The sequence below is a fragment of the Culex pipiens genome, chromosome 3 (genome assembly GCF_016801865.2).
Source record: "Culex pipiens pallens isolate TS chromosome 3, TS_CPP_V2, whole genome shotgun sequence".
NCBI classification, from domain to species: Eukaryota; Metazoa; Arthropoda; class Insecta; order Diptera; family Culicidae; genus Culex; species Culex pipiens.
This window is the reverse complement of record NC_068939.1, coordinates 5,250,459-5,276,018: the sequence shown is the minus strand read 5'-3', so window position 1 is coordinate 5,276,018 and position 25,560 is coordinate 5,250,459. Positions and strand designations below refer to the sequence as shown.

The 25,560-nt window shown below is 43.7% G+C and overlaps 5 protein-coding genes across 6 annotated transcripts; 4 read left to right on the top strand and 1 right to left on the bottom strand.

The window, feature by feature from the left end:
- Positions 1–96: 96 nt before the first annotated feature.
- LOC120422840 (splicing factor 3B subunit 2) lies at positions 97–2,910 on the top strand. 2 transcript variants are annotated; one of them, XM_039586383.1, is made up of 3 exons: positions 97–255; positions 319–2,076; positions 2,140–2,910. In XM_039586383.1, exons 1-3 carry the CDS (start codon positions 238–240, stop codon positions 2,791–2,793), a joined length of 2,430 nt encoding a protein of 809 aa, XP_039442317.1. In that variant the 5' UTR covers positions 97–237; the 3' UTR covers positions 2,794–2,910. The 2 variants fall into 2 exon arrangements, with proteins under 2 accessions (XP_039442317.1, XP_039442315.1); XM_039586381.2 differs by having other exon boundaries at positions 316–2,076.
- A 1,930-nt stretch (positions 2,911–4,840) lies between these two features.
- On the top strand, positions 4,841–6,193 carry LOC120422858 (EARP-interacting protein homolog). Its single transcript, XM_039586407.2, has 2 exons — positions 4,841–4,993; positions 5,050–6,193. The coding sequence occupies exons 1-2, from the start codon at positions 4,952–4,954 to the stop codon at positions 6,115–6,117; spliced, it is 1,110 nt and encodes a 369-aa protein (XP_039442341.1). The 5' UTR covers positions 4,841–4,951; the 3' UTR covers positions 6,118–6,193.
- On the bottom strand, positions 6,109–7,784 carry LOC120422857 (uncharacterized). The gene is made up of 2 exons (XM_039586405.2): positions 6,910–7,784; positions 6,109–6,845 (listed from the first exon to the last, which is right to left on the bottom strand). Exons 1-2 carry the CDS (start codon positions 7,652–7,654, stop codon positions 6,307–6,309), a joined length of 1,284 nt encoding a protein of 427 aa, XP_039442339.1. The 5' UTR covers positions 7,655–7,784; the 3' UTR covers positions 6,109–6,306.
- A 9,105-nt stretch (positions 7,785–16,889) lies between these two features.
- On the top strand, positions 16,890–17,692 carry LOC120422831 (uncharacterized). Its single transcript, XM_039586368.2, has 2 exons — positions 16,890–17,046; positions 17,105–17,692. Exons 1-2 carry the CDS (start codon positions 17,037–17,039, stop codon positions 17,641–17,643), a joined length of 549 nt encoding a protein of 182 aa, XP_039442302.1. The 5' UTR covers positions 16,890–17,036; the 3' UTR covers positions 17,644–17,692.
- Positions 17,693–17,801: 109 nt separating this feature from the next.
- LOC120422828 (RNA exonuclease 5) lies at positions 17,802–20,167 on the top strand. The gene is made up of 3 exons (XM_039586365.2): positions 17,802–17,923; positions 18,013–18,844; positions 18,993–20,167. Exons 2-3 carry the CDS (start codon positions 18,016–18,018, stop codon positions 20,072–20,074), a joined length of 1,911 nt encoding a protein of 636 aa, XP_039442299.1. The 5' UTR covers positions 17,802–17,923; positions 18,013–18,015; the 3' UTR covers positions 20,075–20,167.
- Positions 20,168–25,560: the final 5,393 nt, after the last annotated feature.

Below are 25,560 nucleotides of genomic sequence, written 5' to 3'. Positions count from 1 at the left end.
GCTGCGTCTGTCAATGCACGTTTGCTATAGTTTGGCTATATTTAATCTAAAACTTAAGTTGATAAATTTCGAATCGAGTGTTTCTGAAGGGTGCGTAATTTTTTGACAGTTCACCAAACAAGCAGCCATCATTGCAACTTTTCGTGCGTCGACAGAGGAAAATAGAATTTTCAGCCGAAACTATTTAGCAATTTAAACGTATTTTGTAATCGTAAATGCTTGTTTCGAGCCTCCAACATGGAGAATAATCCCGAGGTAAGAAAATGCACTAATCGTCTCCTATCGAAACGCGTAACTTCCCTCCCCCTCCATCAGCAGCAAAACCATCCCCCGGCGTCGATGTTGCCGCCTCCGCCGCCCGGATTCATGCTGGGTGGTCCGTCGCTGATGGGACCCCCCGGCGGCCAACCCGACGACCCGAACCGCAACCTCCCGTCGTTGATGTCGCTCAAGTTTCCGGAAAGTCCGGAAGAGGCTGCTGCGGCAGCGGCCGACCTGGCCAACAAAAAGCCATCCGAACTGGTCCTTCCAAAAGCGCTCGAGGACGTGCTGGCCCTGAAGACGCTGCGTGCGAAAGAACTCGGCGCCGAGGAGGTGCTGGCCGCGGCCGGAGCCGTCGTTCCGCTGGTCGCACCGCCGTTGATGGCTCCACCGCCGCCGTCCGGAGTGATCGGGTCGTACCTGGACATGGACGGCGATTCGGACGATGAGAATCTGGACGGAGTGGCACCGGCGCCGCCGATCATCTCCAAAGCCGAAGGTCGGCTGGACAGGAATCGACGCCGGAAGCAGCGCAAGAAGGAGAACCGGAAGGCACGCCGCGAGCAGCAGGCCCAGGTCATGCAGCAGCGGGAAAAGGAGCACAAGGAGCAGGAACAGGCGAAGGAGGTGGCGGCGCCGGCTCCGGTTGAAAGCACCGAGAAGCAGGTTGTAGAGGAGCCGGTTCCACCGGAAGTGGAAGATGGAAAGGAAGTCGAGGAAGCGGTGGTGAAGAAAGAGGAGACCGAGGAGGAGCGAGAGAAAAGGAAGGCCAAGGAACGGGCTGCGAGGACCAAGGACAAACTGGCCAAGGCTGTGGCCATGATTGAGAACGAGCTGGAGCGGGTTGAAATCGAGTACGTTCCGGAAAAGGTCACGATCGCCGATTTGGCACCGATGTATCGTCAGTTCTATCGCGTCTTTGAGATCTTCAAGCTGGAAGCGAAGCCGAAGGAGCAGGCCAAGGCGGACACGACGGAAAGTGAGAAAATCGCCGCGGCGAAGAAAGCCAGCGAGAAGGACGGTGACGAGGACGATGACGACGCGATGGACGTGGAAATTGACGAAAAGGAGCGAATCTCCAAGCGAAAGATGAAAAAGCTAACCCGGCTGAGTGTGGCCGAGTTGAAGCAGCTGGTCCACCGTCCGGATGTTGTTGAAATGCACGACGTGACGGCACGCGATCCGAAGCTGTTGATTCAGCTCAAGTCCCACCGGAACACGGTCCAGGTGCCGCGCCATTGGTGCTTCAAGCGTAAATATCTCCAGGGAAAGCGCGGTATCGAGAAGCCACCGTTTGAGTTGCCGGCGTTCATCAAAAAGACCGGAATCATGGAAATGCGCGCCTCACTGCAGGAAAAGGACGAGGCCAAAACGCTCAAGGCCAAAATGAGGGAACGGGCCCGGCCAAAGATGGGCAAGATCGACATCGATTACCAGAAGCTGCACGACGCATTCTTCAAGTGGCAAACCAAGCCTCGGATGACGATCCACGGCGATTTGTACTACGAGGGAAAAGAGTTCGAGACCCGGCTGAAGGAGAAGAAACCGGGCGATCTGTCGGAGGAGTTGCGCGTCGCCCTCGGAATGCCAATCGGCCCGGCTTGCCACAAGATTCCGCCGCCCTGGTTGATTGCCCAGCAGCGTTACGGACCACCGCCAAGCTATCCGAATCTGCGGATTCCCGGCTTGAACGCACCCATTCCGGAGGGCTGCTCGTTCGGTTATCACGCGGGCGGCTGGGGCAAACCGCCGGTCGACGAAAACGGCAAGCCCCTGTACGGTGACGTGTTTGGCATGAGTGCCAGCGAGCATGATGTGAGTTTTTTTTTTAATTTCGCTGTAATTTGTACCCACTATTAACCTTCCTCTCTCTTCCAGAACGGTCTCGGCGAGGAGGAAATCGATCGCACCCAGTGGGGCGAGCTGGAATCCGAATCGGAAGAATCGTCCGAGGAGGAGGAAGAGGACGGCGAAGACCTGAGCGCACCCCCGGACGAAAGTGGCCTCGTAACCCCAGCCGAGGGTCTCGTAACGCCGTCCGGTCTGACCAGTGGCGTCCCGGCCGGCATGGAGACGCCGGACACGATCGAGCTGCGCAAAAAGAAGATCGAAAGCGAAATGGAGGACAACGAAACCCCCGTGCTGTACCAGGTACTCCCCGAAAAGCGCACCGACCGCATCGGAGCCTCGATGATGGGTTCGACGCACGTGTACGATCTGGCCGGAGCTGCCGCGGCGGCCGCAGCCGGTGGTGCTGGCGGTGGCGCCGGTGGTTCGCGTGCCCGCGCCGGGGCCATCGATCGCGAGGGAATGGTCGAACTGGCGCTGGATCCATCCGAGCTGGACATGGACAACGAAGCGATGGCCCAGCGGTACGAGCAGCAAATGCGCGAACAGCAGAGCCACCTGCAGAAGGAGGACCTGTCGGACATGTTGGCCGAGCACGTGGCCCGCCAAAAGTCCAAACGAAAACGGCAGCAGACGGACACGACCAGCAAGCAGACCAAGAAGTACAAGGAGTTCAAGTTTTAAGACTTGTTCGTTTCTTCTTGGAGGAGGTCGTCGTGGTAAGTCGCCCATTTGCATTACATATTACAATTTATATATCCGTGTTGCTAAATGCAAATCTAATAAATATCGGAACCACAGGATGTATGTTTTCAATGGTCAAAAACATGCCGAAAGTGTCTTGCTGTTGAATTTTATAACTTTTCAGGACTATTGTCTACATTCCCGTATCTTGCTGAGATCGTGGAAATAATCTAGAATCGTGAAAAATTATGAAATCGAACAAAGTTTTAAACAAACACAAAATCTTTATTCCAAAACACTAAAACATTAAAAATAAAAATCAAAATTTACGGAGCTTAAAAATTGAGAAGAAAAAAAATTATTGTAAAGTAAAAGCTAGTAAAAAAACATAATAAAATTAAATTACAAATTTGAACAAATTGAACAAAAATTCTGAAACTACAGGACTAAAAAAAACATCCAAACTAAACATTTAAAACAGGGTGGCCACCTCGGGAAAAAACCGGGAAAAAAACGGGATTTTCATCCACCGGGAGAAAACCGGGAAAAACTCGGGAATTCGACTGACAAACCGGGAAAATATTTTAAGTTTGGTTAAAATTTGACAAAAGCCTCTTTAATTTATTCAATATCTGGAGTTTTTTTTGAAAAGGTCCTATAAACCAAATTTTCATTTTTTGCTTTTTGGGTGTTTTTAGAACCGCCTTGAGTCAGGGTATTCAAAAACACCCAAAAAGCAAAAAAATGAAAATTTGGTTTATAGGACCTTTTCAAAAAAAAACTCCAGATATGTTCTTTTCTCAATTCTAATCTAATCTAATCTAATCAGACCCTAGCGCAGCCAATCTTTCGAAGGGATCCTGGAGAGTGCCTTAGGTTAGATGACGCCTAGCACTCTTCTTGTCATTTATTAACGTTTGTAGTGCGCCATTGCATTAGAAATGCATTGAAACATCACAAGCGTTAAAGCGGCCAGGCCTACTGCGTAAAGCCGTATCGCAGAGATGACTCGTAATTGGGTTGAGTTTGAGCACTTCGTGTTCGAACAACAACACAATTCTGAATCGACAGGGGAGGAAGAAGCGTGGGGACACACCACCATACGCTCCGAGATTTTTGGTTGTATTCGTTGGGAGCACCATGCTAAGAAGGTTTGGTACTCCGGGACCCTCTGGGATGGGACATTGTATTTCCACGAATGCCCTGGACCAGATATGTTCTTTTCTCAATTAGAATATTATTCCTGTTATTCTAAATGAAGAATTCGCGAAAACTATGTTTGAATTTGTGTAATAGACTCATGCTTCTTGGTTATGGATGTTTTTTTCTGTTGTATCCTATTATATTTTTACATGGTGATTTTTTTTTAATAAAGCAAAATGTTTCCTCTACCAGCGATTCTCAACCTGGAGTACATGTACCCCTCGGGGTACCACGAGCGGTCTCAGAGGGTCCGGAGGACACACCCCGCAATGGCGGACATTTATTTGAGAGAAAAAAAAAATGCTTTGAAGCAAAAAAAATAACAACCATGCTTAAAGTGCAATGAATTACGGGCGAATTGTTTTTGACCAATCAGAAAATGTTTAAAAAATATTTGAATGATAAATCTATAATTTGCATTCGTTTAGAAATTTTATGAATTTGAAGTAAAGTGCACCGTTTTTGAGTTTTTTTTTGTTTTTTTTTTTCTACAAATATTTGTTTAAAATTTGTATATTCCCTGGGCCTTGTAAAGTCAAGAGGCATGATTTGATCCTAGTGCATTAGTTAAAATTTGGGTATACATTCTTTTTTATAAGCACTATGGACACCACTTCATGCTACGAGAACTCGCCACTGACGAACTTATAACTTATAACAGTGCTTATACATTGACGCTTTGTATGATCACAAAAGGTTTAAAATCGATTTTAAATTAATTTGGGAAAAAATAAATTTAATCACCCCGCGGCCTTACTTGACAGCTCGTTCCAAGGTTATTTATTTTTTGTTTTGGTCAAGTATTTTCAGCCGTGTACTATTATGACGTCACTGTTGTAAACAGAATCGGTTTTGTGTCGATTGACGATAAACATCTCAGTAGAAGAAAATCTCAAATTTTGAACAGATTTTTAAATAAATTTTCAGATTAGCATATGCTGAAAGATTATTTACGATGGACGACAACAACTCGCTCATCTACGGATTGGAGTTTCAGGTGAGTAACTCAAAAATCCTCCCTAATTCAATCTACAATACATCCTCCATTTCCAGGCTCGCGCTCTCGCTTCCCGGCAAGCGGAAAGCAACGACGTTCGGTTCTTCCTGGCCACCCAGTCCCTGAAGCCAAACAACCAGCTGCACGTCGTGGACCTGGACGAGGACAGCTCAACGCTGCAAGCGAAGATCTTCTCCCACCCACTAGGCGAAGTCTGGAAACTGACGGCCAGCCCTCACGACGGAAACGTCCTCGCGTCCTGCTTCAGCACCCTGGGCTCTCAGGGGGTCATGCAAACGGCCCTGCTACGGTTGCCGGACCAGCTGACCTCGCCGGATGACGAGGCGGAATTTCTTCAGTTTGCTGACGTGGAAGTGTTGAACACGGAGGGGTACGGTGGGGAGATCCGTACGACGGAGTTCCACCCGACGGATGGGAATTTGCTGAGCACGGTCATTGATGGGAAGATTTTACTGTTTAATCGGGCGGAAGCTTCCACCAGGTTGGTGGTGGAAATTAATGCGAAGAACGCACCTAAATTTTCCGCTGGACGGTGGTCACACTTTAACCAGGGAAATCAGTTCATAACGCTTTACGAATCGTCGGTGAGGTCGTACGACGTCCGCGAGCCGAACCATTGCGCGTGGGTCATCGAGGACGCGCACAGTCAGTTGGTGCGGGACTTGGACTGCAATCCGAACAAGCAGTGCCACATCGTGACCGGTGGCGACGATGGCGTCATGAAGATCTGGGACTTTCGGAACACGAAGGAGCACGTGTTTGCGCGGAACGACCATCACCACTGGATTTGGAACGTGCGGTTCAATACGTATCATGATCAGCTGCTGCTGTCGGCGGGCAGTGACGGGAAGATTATGTTGACGTGCGCGAGTAGTGTGAGTTCGGAAGCGTTGGAAAGTGTGGGAGGAGGTGGTGATGAAGAGGAGCGGACCAAGGAACATCTGGCCGATGGGCTGCTGCAGACGTTTGATCAGCACGAGGATTCAGTTTACTGCGTCGAGTGGAGCACGGCCGATCCGTGGCTGTTTGCCAGCTTGAGCTACGACGGAAGGATGATTGTTTCGAAGGTGCCGAAGCAGTACAAGTATCAGATATTGCTGTAATTTCTATTTACCTAAATGTATTCTATTTATGCTAATTTACAAATAAAGGAACCGTACTAAACACTGTTTCGTGGTACATCAATATTTTATTAAAATTATTTCAATTGTTACTAAAATTAAGGTTTTTCCGTGATCTACAATTACGCAAAACAAAAATTGAAAAAGATGAAACAAAACTCAGTCAAACGGCTACTTTCGCCGTAGCTTTTTGATCAGCGTGGGTTCCTTCAGAACCTTGGGAGCGGCCTTTCGGCGGGGTCTTTTCGAGTCCGTTGAGTTCATACTGTCCTGGTCGCTTCGGTCGAGTTCATTTTTCATGCTTTTCGCGTTCCCATTCGGCACCGTCAGCAGTCCGTCGTACGAAATGTTGTGCTGCTGCAGGTTGGCCTTGGTCAACGGCGTCAGCGCCACCATCGGGACGGGCGATATCGGCGGTTGGCGCTTTTTACCCCGGCCACGCAAGTTGCGGGACTTTGTAACGGGTGTTGAGCAGCTTGCGTTCGCGATCGTGTCGTCGTTGGTGGTCGTGTTGTTTTCCTTGTTGGCCTCGCGATCCACCAGCGAGCAAATCATCGAATCGCTCGCCATCCGCTTGATCTTGGACGGTCGCAGACTCTGGTCCGTCTCCGGGTTCAGCTCAGACTGGGTGCTCTGGTCGCTCGGGATTCCCGACGGATCGACAAAACTGCTGGCCTCTAACGTGCTCTCCGACACGGTGCTGGGATCAACTGAAAATATATATATAAAAAAACATCTTAGAACCTTTAAACAAAGTCAAAATCAACCACAAACCTTCAATAGCTTCCGTCTTGTCGGGAGATACCACCGTAATCGTCGGATGCACGACACTGCCACTGACGTCCATTTCGTGCACCTCCGCAGAACTCTCTTCTTCGCTGGTTCGGCCACCGCCGCGGGATTCCCGACCCGGATGGCTCCGTCGGCCAACCGCGACCACACTGTTCGTATCCACGGTCTCAAACGATTCGTCAATGCTTCGATTGCGGGACCTTCGCGGGTGCGACAACCGGTTCAGCTGCGGACTCATGGACAGTTTCAAAGTGACCCGCGGTTCAAAGGACTCATCCGCGTCGTCCTCCTCTTCGTCCCCCTCCAAACCAACCGCCGTCCGGTAATCCTCCATCGACTGGTTCTCATCGTCCTCCTCCGCGATTGCGGCCTCATTCTCGTGTGGTGGGTTCTCCGCTCGGCGTTTCTCATAGACCAGCGCGGCCACCGGCTTTCGGCTCTGTTGTTCCCGCTCAATCGCGACGTGCTCCCGGTTGACCATGTCAAAAACGTTCCCACTCTGGTCACGCACCGATATCATAATTGTGGTCACCGTTTTGAACTGCTCCAGCAGCTTGTGGACCATGTCACGGAGCGTTTTGTTCTCCGCCCGGCACTGGAACAGCTCGTCGTGAATTTCGTTTATCATTTCGATCTTTTCGCGGATTTCCTCCTTCAGCTTTTGGTTGCTCAACACCACCTGCGAGTTGATCAGCTTGTACGCCGACAGGAGGTTCGTGTCCCCCATCCTGGTCCGCGGTCAGATTCCAGATTCCACAAAAACACAAACGATTCACGCAAGCTGCGTTGTTTGATTTTTTTAACCGACAAATCAGATTGACAGCTCCTTCGCGACGAAGATGCTTTGCTTGGTACACGCTGAAAAAATACTCGCAACAATTTGCTTCGGTTAGTAGTTGATACACGTTAAACCAAAGATCTTAGATATTGCTATTTCTTTAGATATTGCTGGTTGCTGACCTTGTGTTACGCGTTACAGGGGGGGTAGGGGGATCGCTCATCTGTTACGATTTGTTACGAAGGGGGGGGGGGGGTCAAAAATTCCAAATTTTGCGTTACGTAATAAAAGAACGCTCCCTATTAATAGTTTAACTCAGGGCTGTGGAGTCGGTGGAGTCGGGTCTTTTTGGGGACCTGGAGTCGGAGTCGGAGTCGTCAAAACTCGAACAGCTGGAGTCGGAGTCGGAGCCGGAGTCGGCTAAATTTGATGAGCTGGAGTCGGAGTCGGAGTCGGAGCCAAAGATTTCTGATAACCCGGAGTTGGAGTCGGAGCCGGAGTTATCTTAAATTCAACAAAAAATATGTTTTTTATTGTTCAGTATTTCCTATGTAACAGCTTAATTTACAAAACAACTTATATTTTTAATTGATTTATCAGATGCCATTATGTATTTGAAGCTTTTTATTGTGAATGAAATGCTCTAATTGTGTTATTACACTATAATCACTAAATGATAACCTCTTACCCAAGTATGTAGTATCATCATTCAAAAAATAATAATAAAAAAAATTGGTTATGTAGTCAGACTATATTTATGTTCCCTTTCAATTCAAATTTGACCAAATTTCATTCAGTTATTTCTGAAAAAAGTACACACAAAGTCATCTTTTACCCCTATAGCGAATGTCTTAGAGGTTTTAAGTTATATCATTTTTTAGGAAAAAAAATACGAGGTACATAAAAAGATTATAAATAGTAATCACTGTTTTTGCAGATCGAAAAAGAGTCACTGACAGTTTAACTTTTGTAACAATTAATCAACGATAATAACAATCTCTTACTTGAAACTCAACATGCGCATTTTGTTTCTAACTGAGTACAAGAAAATCTAAGTGTTGCATTTAAAATAATTGAAACTAACAAAAAATGTTAAAAGAAGTTGCAACAAATTTGAAATAATCATTGATTGTTGATGTTGATGTTGATTTTAGGTAAACTATTTTGATAGCGTTGCAAATTCGAGCCAAACATTTCATTAGGGCACAAAAGCAAAAACCGCGATTCGAGAAAATCGCTTGCAAAAAATGGACAACTTGTTTCAATTCCTATTTAAAAAATAAGCATGACTGATGGTATTTTTACTGATGATTCGATAAAACACACCATTATCCTCAACTCTGCTTCTTAATTTATGTTGATTTTCGCAATAAAACTCATAATTTTAAAAAATCTCGTTATTAGGCCCTTTTAGCTTTCCAACTGCTGTTCATAATGGGCCCTTTCTAAATGCAATTTCGAAGAGAACTAAAAGGGCACTAAAGCGCTGTCACCGGATTGTTGTTTTGAATGATGTTTATGGGCCCTTTTGTTTAGTTAGAAATAATGAGGAATTCAGTGGAAATTTTAAAGGAATTCTTGACTCGGTTTAGGGTAATAGTAAAAGGTTCTTTATTTGCGACTTGCTCGCTTGAGTGTTCAAGACTTAATGAACTAGAAGCTGGCCTGTCGATCGCACCTCAGCTTTCGCAAAGCTTGCTTCGCTACACCCCCTCTCGATCGTGCAAACCTAATTGTCCGTGAGGGTCTCAGGATCCAGCAAGCTTCCCATCAGCAACATGGTCCCGGATATGTAAACGCCCTCCGAGATCTCCTCGAAGAACAGTCAGCCAGAGCGCCTCGGCTTTGCAAGTAGATGTGGCCAACGTAGTAAGCGTTTCACCGAACTCCGATGTCCAGTCCGTTTCTTCAATTCCGGTTCCGAGGGTCAGCTTCACCTTTCTTCGCGGCCAATGTTTGTTGATCTTCATGTAGCACAAGGACAGCATCATTCCCCCTCTCGTTGAACCGATCGTTTTCCAGTGCCTTGAAGACAGCTTCAACTCGTACAACGACTGAGGAAGTTGACATGCTATCCATCGTTCTGCTTGCACGCCGTCCGGAACGACCTCGAAAATAGTCTGTTGCAGCTTCCCGCGCAAGCCACTCTGTTGACCGCCAACAGCCAGCTTCGTCCGAAAAAAGTCCAGCTTCGCTACCCGTTTGACCGTCTCGCGATAGTCAAGGCCGGTCTCACACTGGAATTGTTCCACAACGAGCTTTGCCTTGCAGCGTACAGGAGCACCGCCTTCGTACTCATCAACTCGGACTACCCATTTCGACTTCTTTGGCTTGACACGAACCAGACTCTTCTTCAGTTCGTCCGTTTCTATAGCGTTACGAGTTTCGTTATCGCTACCAGGTGGATCTGCAAGGTAGAATTTCTGAACAGCGCAGTGTGCTCCAAAGGTCGAAACATCCAGGAACTTACCTGGGAGTCTGCGCTCCCTATCGCTGCGCCTAGTGTTTGACTCTAAGCAGCCGTCACCTCTTTGTTGCGATGGGAGCGCCCCAGGATTGTCCTGTTCCGCACCCAACTGGCCGACGTCGTCCGCGTCGCCATCCGCAGGTCCTACGCCTCTAGCAACGTCGCAGAGTCCATCTCCATCCGTGCTGTCCTCGATCGGAGGTATTTCAACCTCAGCCGCATCCAGACTCACCGGAACATCATCTGCTTCGTACTGATCCCCCTCTGGCTCACCGTAATGAGCTTGCACCAACAACGGGGGTTCGGATTGGGCGTCTCCATGCTTGTTGAGAATATTCCCGGTCATCGATGACTCTTGGCTTTTAAGGTCCAGCTGTTTCCTCTGTTGACTTGATCTGTCACACACTGACAGCTTAAGCAACCCATCCACATGCGGGTGCACGCGTTCCTCTAGCCGAACAACAGGTTCAGGTCGGCCCTTGAACGACTCACGGGTTTGCTTGCCCATCACGGCAGTACACAGGTTCGCTGTACCTCCCAACATATTTACCTCGAGCTCCAGTTCATAGAGGTTGTTTCGTAGATATGCCTCTGCAATCACAACACCGTTGAACTTCATGACCGCCTTCTCACGTCCATGGCTGCCGGTAAACAGAACGTCAACGCCAGCCTTCGACAGCTTCTTCACAGACAGCAGGTTCCCACGTAGCTCCGGCAGGAAAACGACTTGTTTCATCTCCACAGGAACTCCCGCCATAGTGACGCCCTCCAGCACACCTTCGTAAGATCCGGTCAACGAGACGCCATCCTTGGCGACTTCCACAACAAACGGCTGCTTCAACTTGTGGACGGCCTTCAAACAGGCCAGGTTGTTCACCAGGTGGTCACTGCACCCGGAATCCACGTAGAACACCACCTTGGTTGAATCTGCTCCCGATTTGGCATGGTTTGCAACGAACGACACAGGTGTCCCATTGATAACCGCGTTCGCTTCGCCTTCAGGCAACTTCACCCGGCAGTCCTTGACCATATGACCCTTCATGCCGCACCGATGGCACTTACCGTTGAACTTCCTCTTCTGTCCAACAAACGCCGCAGTCGTAACTTCCGACGACTCTTCCATACGGTTGATCCGCTTGGCCTCCTCAGCAAGCAACCGTTGTTTACACAAATCCAGGGAGATTTCCTTCTCGTCCAGGTTCTCCAACGCAGTAACCAGAGGGTCGAAACTCTCCGGCAGTGACAGGAATAACTGGGCAATTAGGTCACCCTCCTCCAACTTTGCTCCAACGGACTTGAGCTGCCGAACGAGGTCATCGAAGCTCTGGAAGTGGCTCCGCATCCCGGTCCCTTCTTTCATCCGCAATCTGGCCAGCTGCATCCGGATGATGGTCTGACTAGCCACGGACTTCTTCAAGAAGTGGCCCTCCAGTGCTTGCCACATCAGCTTCGTCGTCTCCTTACCCTTCACAATCCCAAGGCAGTCCTCGGAAATGAATCCAACCAGCTGCGTCTTGGCCTTGCGATCCAGCTTCAAGAACTTCACGCGATCTTCATTTCCAGCAGGTATTTCCGCCGAGAAAACATAAGCTAACTCCGCGCCTTCAAAATGTAGCTTCACGCGGTAGCTCCAGTTCTCGAAGTTTTCGCTAGTCAGCAGCGGGATTCCTTCCTTCGTAGTGCCCATAACCTAAAGGAATTCTTGACTCGGTTTAGGGTAATAGTATCTTTATTTGCGACTTGATCGCTTGAGTGTTCGAGACTTAATGAACTAGAAGCTGGCCTGTCGATCGCACCTCAGCTTTCGCAAAGCTTGCTTCGCTACAAATTTTGATAATTGGTGAAGTTTTATGATCGAATGGAGCAGATAAGGTATGTGAAACATTAAAATTCTTCAAAAGTGTACTGAACAGCAGCCGCGGGCCGTATTCAATATTGTATTTCGACGAAGTTTTTTTTCTGCAGAAACCCTTGGTGAAACGTTAACCAAACTTTGTTTTGAAGAGAATTAGTGTTAAGAATGTATGAAAAGTTCACTTTATAACATAGAAAGTTCCTTAACCACGAAAAACTAACGAAAAAGAAAAGGGCACAATTGAACTTTTTTTCTGGTTTGGAGTGAACATTGTTATGTGCCCTTTTGTTTTTTTGATTTTTTCAATAGGAAATTGTTTGCTATCAATCTGATTCTTGGAGGGCATGTAGGGAGTGTACTATGGAGTGGAATAGTGGAATAATCCCGAATGTTTACTTTTTGGTTTTGTGCCCTAATGAAATGTTTGGCTCGAATTATCGTTGAACAAATCTCAAGAATTCAGTACAAAAATGAACTAATAATAAAAATTATAGAACAAAATATAGGATTTTAATTTATTTTTCAAATATTATAAATAAAAAACCCACAATCAAAATATTATCAACTGGTACGAATTTTCTCATAATGTATGTCTTACGCCAATATGTCGGAAGGTGATAATTATTGTAAATCAATGAACCTTATAAAAATGAAATATTTGTGACCTAGAAAATATTTTACTTGTGGATATTTGTTTTAATTATATTTTAAGTTTTTTCATATATTTTGATGGAGGCGCAAGATCATCCAAAAAGCTTCGTTTTAGGTGAAGATTCACGAAGTATCGTGCACCTCCTTTTTAAAGTATATAAAATTTTAAAATCAAAATCAATTAAAAATTTTCAGGTTAAAATATTTTCCATGCCACAGATATTTGAAAAGGACATCTTAAGCATCCTTTCCACGAAGAAATTGTTTAGATACATTGATTTGCAATGACCGAGCCATGTAGCCCAGTAGTAACGCTTCCGCCTCGTAAGCGATAGATCGGGGTTCAAATCCCGGCTTGGACCAACACAACTGGTGATCTTTTCCCTTCTGGAATCGATTGCTTAGTAAAGGGAAGGTAGTGTATCGTCACAAACTGGACCTTATCACGACACCTTAGGGAGAGGCGACCTATGGAATGTTATCATTAACCCTAACATGTTAACATTAAGTTGAGAATGAAACTCCCACTGAATCCGCTTTGTAAATGCCGGCCCCAATACTCTTCAAGGGTGTTCCCCTCAGGAACTGGGAAAGATTTACTTTTTATTTATTTGCAATCATAATCTCCTTCAGCCATGGCGTGATGTCCATGTACGTCTTAAAAAAAAAAACAAAAAAAAGTTTCGTTTAAAATTGTCATTTAAAAAACAAGGTGTTCTTGTGTTGTGCTTCTTACAAATGTCAGCCTTAAAGTTAGCAAATTGAATTTTAATGTTCAATAGATCATTAAGGCCAGGTTTCTTTTAGTTATTCATTCAAAAATAACAATTTAATATTTAAATTTATTAGCTTTGAAAAAAATATTTTCAAATTTGAGGTTAAGCAAGTAAATCCAAATTTACTTACAAAGCTGTTCTTCTCAAAATGCCTCTAAAACTGAAGATATTTTTTGATTTCTGTTTCCATAACGTATAAAACTTGTAATCTAGAAACTTTTTTCCGTTTATTTAGTTTACTTTACTTTTACTTATCTTATTTTTCTTGAGAAAAACATGACGCTTAGAGAGTATTTAAATAATCCTATTTATCAATGTTTTAAAAATAATTAACTAATAATAGATAACTAACTTTTGAAACATTTAAAAACATTTGGAGTCGGAGTCGGAGCCAACCATTTGTTGAAAGCTGGAGTCGGAGACGGAGTCGGCTAGAGTTGGTAGGCCGGAGTCGGAGTCGGAGCCAACCATTTGTTCAAAGCCGGAGCCGGAGTCGGAGTCGTTTGAAATATGACCCAACTCCGCAGCCCTGGTTTAACTAACAATGTTGGTATTAAATCTAGAGTAAAAAAATCTGGGTACTAAAGCCCTAAGTCAATTTTTATGTGCAACGGTAAAAAAAATACAATTAACATTTTTTATATATTTTTTTTCATTTTAATGCAAAAAAATATTGACAAGACAACATTTTATCAATGGATCAACTGTGGTCCCCTTGAAACGAGCTGTGAATTCAGACCATTTTTTAACCTGCTTGTAATTTAAGATAGGTAAGTCAGATCTTGAAAATTCTTACTCCACCTAAAAGGTCTTCTCATATGCTTTCTAAAAATATATAACACGTGAGGGTTTCATGGAAAAACCACCCTTTTTACCATAATTTTAATTTAATATGAAACAGTTTTTTTAACATAACTTTTTAAATACATGATGAAACTGCATGAATTTAAATAGCAACTTAGGGGACGTTAAGACAGATCGATTGAATCCATTCCGGCCAAAATCGGTTGAGCCTGTGACGAGATATTCCAGTGACATTGATTTGGTACACATGTCTACATACAGCCAAACACACAGACATTTGCTCAGCTGGTGATTCTGAGTCGATATGTACAAATGAAGGTATATATTAGGGTGTTTCAGCCAAACAAAAAAGTTCTCAGAATCAGGCAAACCGAGGTTCCCCTAGTAGAGGATACCCATAGGGACTCTCATGCCAAATATCAGCCCATTTGGTTGAGAATTGGCCTGTCCCCAGTGGTTTAAAGTTTACATGGAAATTACTATGGGATTTTTGTGCTTTTCATTCAATCGTTCCTACAGGTCTGGGGACAACATGGATTCACTCGGAATAAAGACAGGTGTGTAGGGGATGGTCCAATGAACACATTCCAGAAGGAATTAGGCTTGTCCATTTTGTCCCCAAGGTGCGCATTGGATCGACGTCCGGTGTTTCCAGAATCATCGATTCACCCTTCAAATGTACGCATTGTCCTTAGTATGCTATGACGGCTAGGAGAAAATTACGACGCCCCATGTCAGACGGTGAACACGTGGCAGAGCATCTACTCGAGTTTTGGATCAGAAACATTCTTTAAAATACTAAAATTATAATTATTGATGTTCCTGGAAGAATTTCAACTATTCTAAATAACGTAAAATGATGATTTTGTGTTGATAATGCAATCGATGCCTCTCCACGTGTTCACCGTCTCATATGGGGCGTCGTGGTTTTCAGCTAGCCGTCATAGCATACTAAGGAAATGTGATGCTTTTGAAGGATGAATCGTTGGTTTTGGAGACACCGGACGTCGATCCAATGCGCACCTTGGGGACAGAATGGACAAGCCTAATTCCTTCTGGAATGTGTTCATTGGACCATCCCCTACACACCTGTCTTTATTCCGAGTGAATCCATGTTGTCCCCAGACCTGTAGGAACGATTGAACGAAAAGCACAAAAATCCCATAGTAATTTCCATGTAAACTTAAAACCGCTGGGGACAGGCCAATTCTCAACCAAATGGGCTGATATTTGGAATGAGAGTCCCTATGGGTATCCTCTACTAGGGGAACCTCGGTTTGCCTGATTCTGAGAACTTTTGGTTTTGGATGAAACACCCTAGTATATATAGGTCTAGGAGGTCTAATTGGGTCCTAAAGTGAAGCTTAGATTGCTGATATTAATTTTTACAGCGATAAAGCTTATTTTTCTGATTTCATTGACCCTTTGTACGACCACAAAGAGTTTAAAATGGATTTTTAAATCAATTTTGAAAAATTAACCTCGCGGTCCTTCTTGACAGAAAAGCTCCTACTTGACAGCTTGTTCCAAGGGGCCATAGTTGATCCACAGACAAACAGACGGGACACTCGAGTGCCAAACCATCGTCCTTCAAAAACGGTTATTTCAAATGCAATTTTGTTTCGGCATCCACTCACCCGGCGCTGATGGCGCTGCTGTCGTGACAGCTCACCCGTCTGTTCTCAGTGTGTGTGTGATGCGTGTTTTTGTTTTTATGTTGAGCGTGAGCACGTGTGAAGCAGCAAATGAGAACACAAACATGTATGGAATTCAGGAAATCTAACGGTGGCTTTGCAGGAAAAGGTTGGGGAAGATTTTTTGGAACCTTTTCCCCTTTTTGCTTTTGTTGTTTAGCGCAACCTAACTGTGCCATGGACACGTTCCCTGCGGATGTTTCCAAACGCCCATCGTGGGGATCAATTCCGGTAGATTTGAATTGGATTTTTCTATTTCGGCGGCCACTACTGATGTTTTCGTGACCTGGGTTTTCTTGTTGATGATGGTGCCAGGTGTTCGAGCTGTTGGAGGAGAAGGAAACTTCGATAGAACTTGGAAGCAACGGGGATTAGATCTCTGTCGTTGCTGTTGCTGCTGCATGATTTGGCTCATGAAGTTCTGCCATTGGAAACGGAACTGATCACCGTCATCTTCGGCCATCGACATCGATTTTTATTTTTTGCATCGGGTACTGACGATCAGCAACAACAAAATTATTTCGGTCAGCTGTTGATGTTTACAATCGTTAAGGCTTGATTGTCTCACGCATACACTGACATAACACATGACAGTAATGAGTTTGTATGGGTATATTTGGGCTGCGATTCGGCATCAGCTCACCAGGCAGCGCTGGCGTCGTCGTGATTTGGTTTTTTGATTAAGGACGATGTATTTCAAAAATATTTTGTATGGAGAGTCACGTCTGTTTGTCTGTGGTTGATCCATCGAAAAAATGTTGTCTAGTCAAAAAAACAAAATTGCATTAAAATGAAAAAAAAGTGATCAAAAATGGTTTTTATCGTGTTTTCTACCGTTGTACATAAAAATTGACATAGGGCTTTAGTACCCAATTAAAAAGTTCATTATCCGAGTGATTTTATAACCTTTCCTCAGTAAGGTGCGGAAGGCAAAAACACTAAGGATGTGTTATTTAGGATAAGTGTGTTAAAAACCTGTCAAAATTCCGCTTTTGTTTGCAATCAATCTGTTGCATTCATTTAATTAAAAATTTCAACTGAAAATTTTCTATTCGAAGCAAATGCAATTACTGCAATAGAAACTATGGGAAAAAGTAAGTAAACCGCCATTGTAACTTTAAAATAAATATAAATATAATGTTGCTACAACAGGAAAATCATCGAGCAATCCGGAGATCGCGAAACGCAAAGCAGCTCGGCGGAAGGAGATGAACAAACTTGCCAAAAAGCAAGCCCCGATCACTTCGAACCTGCTGGAAAACGGGTTCACTCGGCATGAAGTGGAAAAGCTCTGGCGTAGATTTGCCGAACTGTTGTACGAACATCCCAGCCTGGTTCCGGTGCGGTTTTGCTTGCCAAACTATCCGCGCGAGTGGATTTCCACGGAGAGCCAGATGCAACCGTTTCGCGATTTCATAAACGATTCCTTCCTGGACCAGTCCCAGTTCAGCAAGCCCGTCAGCATCTTTTTCCATGGTGGATACGTGCTGGTGCTGATGGAGGAGAACTTTAGCGCCAATTTTGTGCGCGACTTGCTTCCCGAAATGCGACGGGCCATCGGAATCGAGGCGAGGCAGCCCACGCTGCAAGAGATTGGGATTTTTCACGTAACCTGGGCCGACCGGAGTCCGGGAATGTTTGGGCGAAACCGGAAGAAGTTTCACGATGGGAGTCACCGCTGGGACGATTGACCTTTTAAGTTTATGCTTGGCGACAAGGGTTGAAGACAGTTGAATTACAAAAGAAAAAATAAAATTTCAACGATATTTTGAATTAAAACTTTGTGTTTTTGTCTCAAATATTACAAAATAAATTTTAAACAAGTCAAATTTGGGTAAACGCCATTGATGGCAAAAGTAACTGCCTCAGATTCAGATAAATTTAAACGAACGTGTACGTGTTGCCCTTTCAAAACTCAAAGATGTGCTCAGTCGCAGGGAGTCTTGCGAAAATACACGAGGGAATCTTCAGGTTCGATTTGTTCCAACGGATTGAATATCTTTGTGATTTTTAATGGTTGTTTCGATTAATCCATTGAATGTTAACTCTCACCTGTGCAGCAAATGAAACCAGATTCGGCAAATCAAAGCAAAAAGGATCAACGCCTGGAGCGGAAGAAACGAAAGGCTTTGGCATTTTTGGAATTGATGGAGCTGAACGAGCGAGATAGAGAGACAGCAGCTGTCAAACAAACAACACCGTCAGCGGAATCGGCAGAGGAATCGCAGCAACCAGAGCAGAAAAAGGCAAAACTCGAGGAAGTCGACTATCAAACGCTGAAGACGGAAGTCAACAAAAAACGGGACAGGATGCGGAACGTTCCGAAGCTGCGGCTGAAGGAGGTTGGCCAGGAAGCGTTGATGAAGACAAAGCCCGAGGACCGGGTTCCGCTGCTGATGGATGACGTGCAGGCGCTGTTGATGCACACACTGCTGCGGACCGATTCTCCGATGAGTCCGGGCCGTTGGGTTGCGCTGGAGAAATCGGCCAAGTTGACCCACACGACGGTGCTGCTGGTGGAGGGTCTCACGTCGGACGACTTTGCCGAGTTCGAGCACGAAATGCCCGAGTGTAAGAAGATATTTCAGCACATTCTACAGGTGGTGGCACCGAGCGACAGGTTGGTTGAGGAATTGGCCTGCGTTCCGCTGTCCGACACCCACAAGGACATCCTGCTGGCCGAGTACGGTTCGCTGGAGGCCGCGATGCTCGGCTGCAAGGACCATCTGCTGATCCGGCGAAGCATTTTCAACAACATTGCCGGTTCGGACGCCGGTGTCGATCCGGACTACAGCGAGCTGGATCTGCCCCCGGGGGACAAGTTCCCGCGGACGCAACTGCTGCTGTCGCCGATCCAGATGATCAACGAAGATTACCCACTGCCACTAACGGGTGAGTCATTCATACGACAAGACTGTCTTTGTTTACACAACTCTCTGCCACTTGAAACTGAAACTTCCATGCGATAAACAAAGGGCGTTAAATCGCTGGCAAAGCAGATTTTTTTTAATGAGTTCTCGTCATTTTTCTCCCTTTGCAGGCAATCTGAAGCATCGCTACATCGATTACATTACCACGAACGACCATTATGCGCCGGTCACGCCCAAGTCGCCGATGTTTGGCCTCGATTGTGAGATGTGTCGGACCAGCATCAATGCGTCGGAACTCACCCGCGTTTCGATCGTTGACGAGCAGGGCCAAGAGTTTTACGAGTCGCTTGTGCGGCCAAACAACAAGATCATTGATTACGTGACGCAATTCTCGGGAATTACGCCCGAGCTCATGAAGAACGTGTCCAAGACGTTGAAGGACGTGCACCGGGAGTTGAAGAACAAACTGCCCCCGGATGCGATCCTGGTGGGTCAGTCGTTGAACTTTGACTTGAACGCACTGAAGATGATGCACCCGTACGTGATCGATACGAGTATTTTGTTCAACGTGACCGGCACGGCCGGAACTAAGACAAAGCTGAAGGTGCTGGCGAAAAAGTTTCTCCAGCAGGACATTCAGAGTTCCGCCGGAGGTCACAACTCGATCGAAGATTGTTCCGCCTCGTTGGCGCTCGTCAAGTTGAAGCTGTCCAAGAACATTTACTACGGCGATCAGTGGCTTCAAGATCGCCGAAACTATCACAAAAAGGCCAGCCGCATTGGAATCGCGACCCAACAGGAAGTTCAACGCTTCGGGGCCGATGCAACCACGACGGAAATAACCACAACGCTGTTTGGGCAAGCCCGCAAGAAGAACAAAAAGTCCGCAATCGTAACGAGCGCCAACAATTTGGACAACTTTGGCAACTATTTCGGTGAAGCGATGCAGGCGAACGCCGATGTGAAGAAGCTGCTCTGCTTCCAGAAGCTGGACTCGGACGAGGCCGTCATCGAGCAGACCGTTGACAAGTGCTTGAACTACGATTTCAACCTGAGCTGCATCCAGCTCAAGCCGGAAGATCTGGCCACGGTGGACGCCAAGCGCAACAAGATCCGACAGATTGACGGCTGGGTCCGGAAGCTGTACGGGGCCATTTCGGTGAACGGGCTGTTGGTGGTGCTGCTGGCCGGCGGCGAGGTCAGTCCCCAGAGCCGGATGGCGGTCGCGATGGTCGAAACGCGCAAGTGTTGAGTGGTGGTGTTGTTGTGGTGTGAAGTGATTGAATTCTCTTTCGGTATATCTCGTTGAAATGGAATAAAAAAAAAGGTTGAATTCTATATACGTTCCGTTAACAGAAGTCGAGTTTTGTTGGTTGCAAATTGCAGTGTATCACAAGTGCCTTTTGATTTGGGAGGCAGGAAATTTGGTAAGTAGAAACAGAACCGCCTAAAATTTTAAGTGGTCATCTCGAGAAAAACTGGAGAATTTTACTGACGAACCGGAAAATATTATTTATTTCTTTTAAATTCCATGAACTTCACATACATGAATTCATATTTTTTTTTCTCGATAAGCATATTACATAATTGAGTTCGGTAAATAAACACGACAACAAACCCCTGATTCTGATCACTTTCTTTCTATTTCGTAACTTGCTTTGTTCACGTCCTACAGGGCTATTTATACCTCGATTTCGGTTAAAACCTTGTTCATGGAAGTGTGATTGAACGCCAAAGTGCTGTTATGCTAACATTAGGTACATCATGGAATTATGCACCTCTAGTCAGATTTCGTATTTTTTCTTTTAAAATGTTTGAAAAATTTAGTACTAAAGTACATATTAGACTATGACAAACAAACTCGCTGGTTTTTTTGTTTGTGTGACATAGTCTAAAACCTCCTTCAGTTATTTAAAAATCGTTTCAAGATACCTATTTTTGAATATTTTTTATACAGTTTTTTGATGGACAGCTGTCAAAATTATACCATAGACAATTTTCTGTAATTATATGAAAATTTCTGAGCCTGAAGTAATGATGCAAAATGGTTTTTTTGGTGAACAAAAAAGTCGTATTCACCGGCTACCGAAAAAAAAGAAATAAAGAAATATATACCAGCTTTTTTCTTAAAGAAGTTGGCACAACGATTGAAGTGTATTTGCATATATGTTGTAAACTATGAATTTTATAAAATCTTCTCCACCCAAATGTTTAAAGAAAATAACTTTTAAAACGTCGCGTTGTACATTGCCTGTTTTCTACTAAAGATTTAATTTAAACATGTAATTTTAACATACAGTTCAGACTCGATAATCCGAAGTTTGGATTATCTGAAGGTTTGTATGAGACTTCGGATAATCGAATTACGACAAAACATTTTTGTTTGTTTTTTGTTAGAAACATCAAATTCAGTTTCTGCGACCCCATTTTAGTTAAATTTGAATAGTTGATTGCCTATTAAATAATAAAATGCATTTTACAATACTTCGTCAACGCCATATTGGCCGCCAACTTGGATTTAAAGATTTTAAATCACTTGAGCGCAGTTTAGGAGTTATATCTAAGGAGTTAAATGCATGTAGAAAATCTCTAAATTTCATATTACTGCAAAATTGTTAAATCCATTTAAAAGTTGTTACTCACTGATTTAAGCTATAAATTTTGCCATGCGTAAAGCGAACTGTCAAACTTTGAGAGTGTTTTCTCTAAGCCAGAGTTGATTTTCGGGTGCCAAGACATCTCGAGATGAGATGGACCAAATGAGCTAAAATTTGGGGTAAAGACTCAAGACATATAACGTGTCTATGACGAAGTCCGATTTTGTAATTTTGCTTTTTGAAAAAATACAAAAATCTTAAACTGACGGTTTTAATATGATGAAATGATGATAAACATATGCAGGCCAAGGGTGCATGATACTGATGATACTCGTCGGTTGACACACCTAGGCGAGGAACATCCCGGAAGGAGCCCAACTACATCCGTAGTGCTGTTTGGACAAAACAGCATGGCTCTGGTTCCTTGCAAGTGTCCTATTTTCTTACCTCCACGTTGGCTTGGTTTAGTCATCATGATGACAAGGTGTAACCTAGCTGGTGGCCTGTGGAAACGACTCGAAAACCTTTGACCAGCGAGGGTCAGAGTAGAGACGGCTAAAAGAAAGGGGCGCGACAATGTGGGAAAGGGAAGTAATTTGTGATTGTAGACGGTATTGTTTTGATTCGCAGTATGTTGAGTCAACTGCTGTGGATGTACCTGAGCATCGCAGAACGGGGTTTCTCTTCTTTCCATTTCAGCTAACAGCTATTTTCGGTTTATTTTTGTTTCACTGATTTTCTAAAACGGCTTCTGTTTACTATCCTCTATTTGATTTCGATTTTACTTATTTGATTCTCTTATTTCTCAACGCTTTTCCACTCTATTTTACCAATTGATGCTGCTGTAACAAACTGTCTGCTTTCCCTTAATTTGGCAGCGATGTCAATTTTGTTTATCATGTGCCTTTTCACCCTGAATACAATCTAAGCTTGTTTGTTACCTCTATTTATTAACTATTGTTAATTTCTTTATCTACTTCATAAATTACTATCTTTCTTTTACTTTTGATTCTTTACATAGTATATTTCCTTCACTGTCCATTGTTTTGAAACTTCACCTTTTTCTTAAGCAAGTGAGGTTCGAGCCCTTACTCAATTTATGGAATGATTAAAGGATTAACACAAATATTACTATTGTACTTTTGAAAAACTTTTTTAAAATGCTTAGGACCAAAATATTGTAACAAAACACCGCGACAGAAGAAATTGCAACATATTAACACGACTCAACAATAGGGAAGATTTCAGGAGAAAACAATACACAGTAAATAACAATTAGTTTTTTAATTCAATCTAAAAATATAACAGTTTTTGCTTAAATGAAAGTTGTTAGGCACACTTTAAACGGTTAGGCGCTTATACTTACATCAAACCCTACGTAATGTACCACCCCCGGCCGAGTTAAAATGCGTAACCGGAAAAGAAGGTGTGCATGCCTGGCACGAACACTCAAAGCGTGTTCTAGCGTGCTGCTCGTACTGACTCAGAGCAAGGGTGAGATGTAGGTGTAAGGGCAGTGCGTGTTCGTCGGGAACCTAGTGCATAAGATCGGTCAAGGCCCGTTCTTACACTGAAAATTGCGAATTGCGAATTGCGAATGAAATGATGATAAACATATTTTTAACTTTTCTTAATTTGTTTTTTTTTTTTTTGAAAATCGGCCTTCGCAAAAATTTTGACCAGATTTGGCCAAAGCAATTTTGAGATATCGTGGCACCCGTTTTTTTGAAACTGCAAACTACATATACAGCAATTCCCCACGAAAACAGCATGAAAAAAAAACAAAAGTGCTCGGATCGGGCTCAAAATTTTTCTGGGGGTTCCCTGGCCGAAATAATTAGACCCGTATTTTTTTGTTTGGCCATTAGGGTGACCTACGCCGTCTTAGGGTGGTCTGAAAAATGGCCATTTTCGTGGATTTTCGCAAAAACCACTTTTAAAAAAAATCATAACTCCTCGCCATTTCAACCGATTTCAATTGTCTTATACGCAAATGAAAGGTGATAAGTTGGCCTTTCAAAGAAAAATAATAAAAAGTTTCAAAAATCTAGCCTAACATATGAAAAGGTCGAATGAAACTTTAAAATGCCGTTTTGACGGTGTCTGGACCAAAGAGCCTATGTCTGGAAATATTTTTATAGGAATCCCCGAACATTTTTACATAACATACTAAAAAATGGGAGGAGTTCATTAACAGGATTCTGAGATATGATTTTTTGAAAATAAAATCCGCGTTTTCGACGCGCCGCGCGCAAAAATACAAAAATGACAAAATCGGCAAAAAATCAACTTATTCCACTAAAACTGCGATAACCTCAAAATTTCAGCGATGACCTATACATGTCTGGATACCAAAAGTTGCGTCTTTCAATTACGAAAATTTTGGTACCCAGACATGTATAGGTCATCGCTGAAATTTTTAAGTTATCGCAGTTTTAGTGGAAAAAGTTGATTTTTTGCCGATTTTGTCATTTTCGTGTTTTTGCGCGCGGCGCGTCGAAAAACACGGATTTTATTTTCAAAAAATCATATCTCAGAATCCTGTTAATGAACTCCTCCCATTTTTTAGTATGTTATGTAAAAATGTCCGGGGAATCCGATAAAAATATTTCCAGACATGGGCTCTTTGGTCCAGACACCGTTAAAACGGCATTTTAAAGTTTCATTCGACCTTTTCATATGTAAGGCTAGATTTTTGAAACTTTTTATTATTTTTCTTTGATAGGCCAACTTATCACCTTTCATTTGCGTATAAGACAATTGAAATCGGTTGAAATGGCGAGGAGTTATGATTTTTCGAAAAAAGTGGTTTTTGCGAAAATCGACGAAAATGGCCATTTTTCAGACCACCCTAACACGGCATAGCTCACCCTAATGACCAAACAAAAAAATACGGGTCTAATTATTTCGGCCAGAGAACCCCCAGAAAAATTTTGAACCCGATCCGAACACTTTTGTTTTTTTCCATGCTGTTTTCGTGGGGAATTGCTGTATATCTATATCTCGGAAATGATGCAACCAAATGTCCTCAAAAAAAAAAAATCAAAATTGAACAAATAAACAAACAAACAAACAAATTTGTTTTATTTATAGATGAAAATATATATTTTAGTACCCTGAATACAGATTAAAAAAAAAAGTGTCTGCTCATACCAGCCTCCGACATTATTGCCGATTTACATGTATGTAATCCCTTAAGCTCGACAATCAAAAATTAGAAAATACCTAAAAACAGAGTGTTGGAAAAACTATCATTTCATGATTCCTACACACCACGAAATCTCTTATTTTGTTTCGAGATTCCTAGCAAAGAAATTTTCTTTCCATTACTCCTCCTCTTTACGTCGTCAACGCGCTCTCACCAAAGATTCTTTTGTCCCTTCAGGAAATTGCATTCGAAGGTCGCGAGAGGGGAGTATCGAACGTCATTAGAAATCTTGTAAGCCACGCCCCTTTTTGGAATGTTTAGTCAGGCTCCTCCTCTCGTCCTAACAGTAACTGTCTGCTTTGATGAAAATTAACGTAATTCTAAAGAAAGTTTTGCACTAAGTTGCACTTTAAAAGCGCACTCAAAATTTGCGGGCTGTAGCGTAGTTCCGCCTCCTCGTGGTGCAGCCTGGATAACGCCAAATGGACTACTGAAAAAAATGCTTATTTTAAATCGATTTTAGATCGTTATCAAAGATAGTACGTAATTGCTACAAAATTAATCTGTGTGGATCTAAGTTAAGCATTTACCTTTCATCAGAAATATTAGACATGAAAAGATTAAATTTCAGTAGCGTACCTAAAAAATAGGTATTTGTATTATTATTTAGTGATTTTGAGAAAACGTAAAAGGTTTTTCATGCTGAACTAAACTGCCGCTCCAATCTAGTCCGTCCCATATGTATTTTTGTCAAAAATGAGATAAACTTCACAAAAGTCTTGTTGTTACATATTATTATAGCCTTTCGAATAAACAAGGCATGTTTGTTCTAAAAATGCCAAAATAAATATGACTTTCGTGCTGTCCCATATGCAAAATAAAAGCAAATCAGTTCCTCATATAGAAATGCCTCGCAAATCGTTTGAGTGGATGCAGAATTGTTTAAATTTTACAGAGTTTGTCTTTATGAATACGTAAAGCTTGAAAATATCA

What these genes read in the sequence shown, in the direction of transcription:
- LOC120422840 (XM_039586381.2), top strand. An exon ending in TGAGTGCCAGCGAGCATGAT is followed by an intron (nt 2,077 to 2,139) that starts GTGAGTTTTTTT and finishes TCTCTCTTCCAG; the next exon opens with AACGGTCTCGGCGAGGAGGA.
- LOC120422858 (XM_039586407.2), top strand. Translation starts at nt 4,952, where the DNA reads ATGGACGACAACAACTCGCTCATCTACGGATTGGAGTTTCAG. An exon ending in TCTACGGATTGGAGTTTCAG is followed by an intron (nt 4,994 to 5,049) that starts GTGAGTAACTCA and finishes CTCCATTTCCAG; the next exon opens with GCTCGCGCTCTCGCTTCCCG.
- LOC120422857 (XM_039586405.2), bottom strand. Translation starts at nt 7,654, where the DNA reads ATGGGGGACACGAACCTCCTGTCGGCGTACAAGCTGATCAACTCGCAG. An exon ending in CAAGACGGAAGCTATTGAAG is followed by an intron (nt 6,846 to 6,909) that starts GTTTGTGGTTGA and finishes ATATATTTTCAG; the next exon opens with TTGATCCCAGCACCGTGTCG.
- LOC120422828 (XM_039586365.2), top strand. Translation starts at nt 18,016, where the DNA reads ATGAAACCAGATTCGGCAAATCAAAGCAAAAAGGATCAACGCCTGGAG. An exon ending in TTACCCACTGCCACTAACGG is followed by an intron (nt 18,845 to 18,992) that starts GTGAGTCATTCA and finishes CTCCCTTTGCAG; the next exon opens with GCAATCTGAAGCATCGCTAC.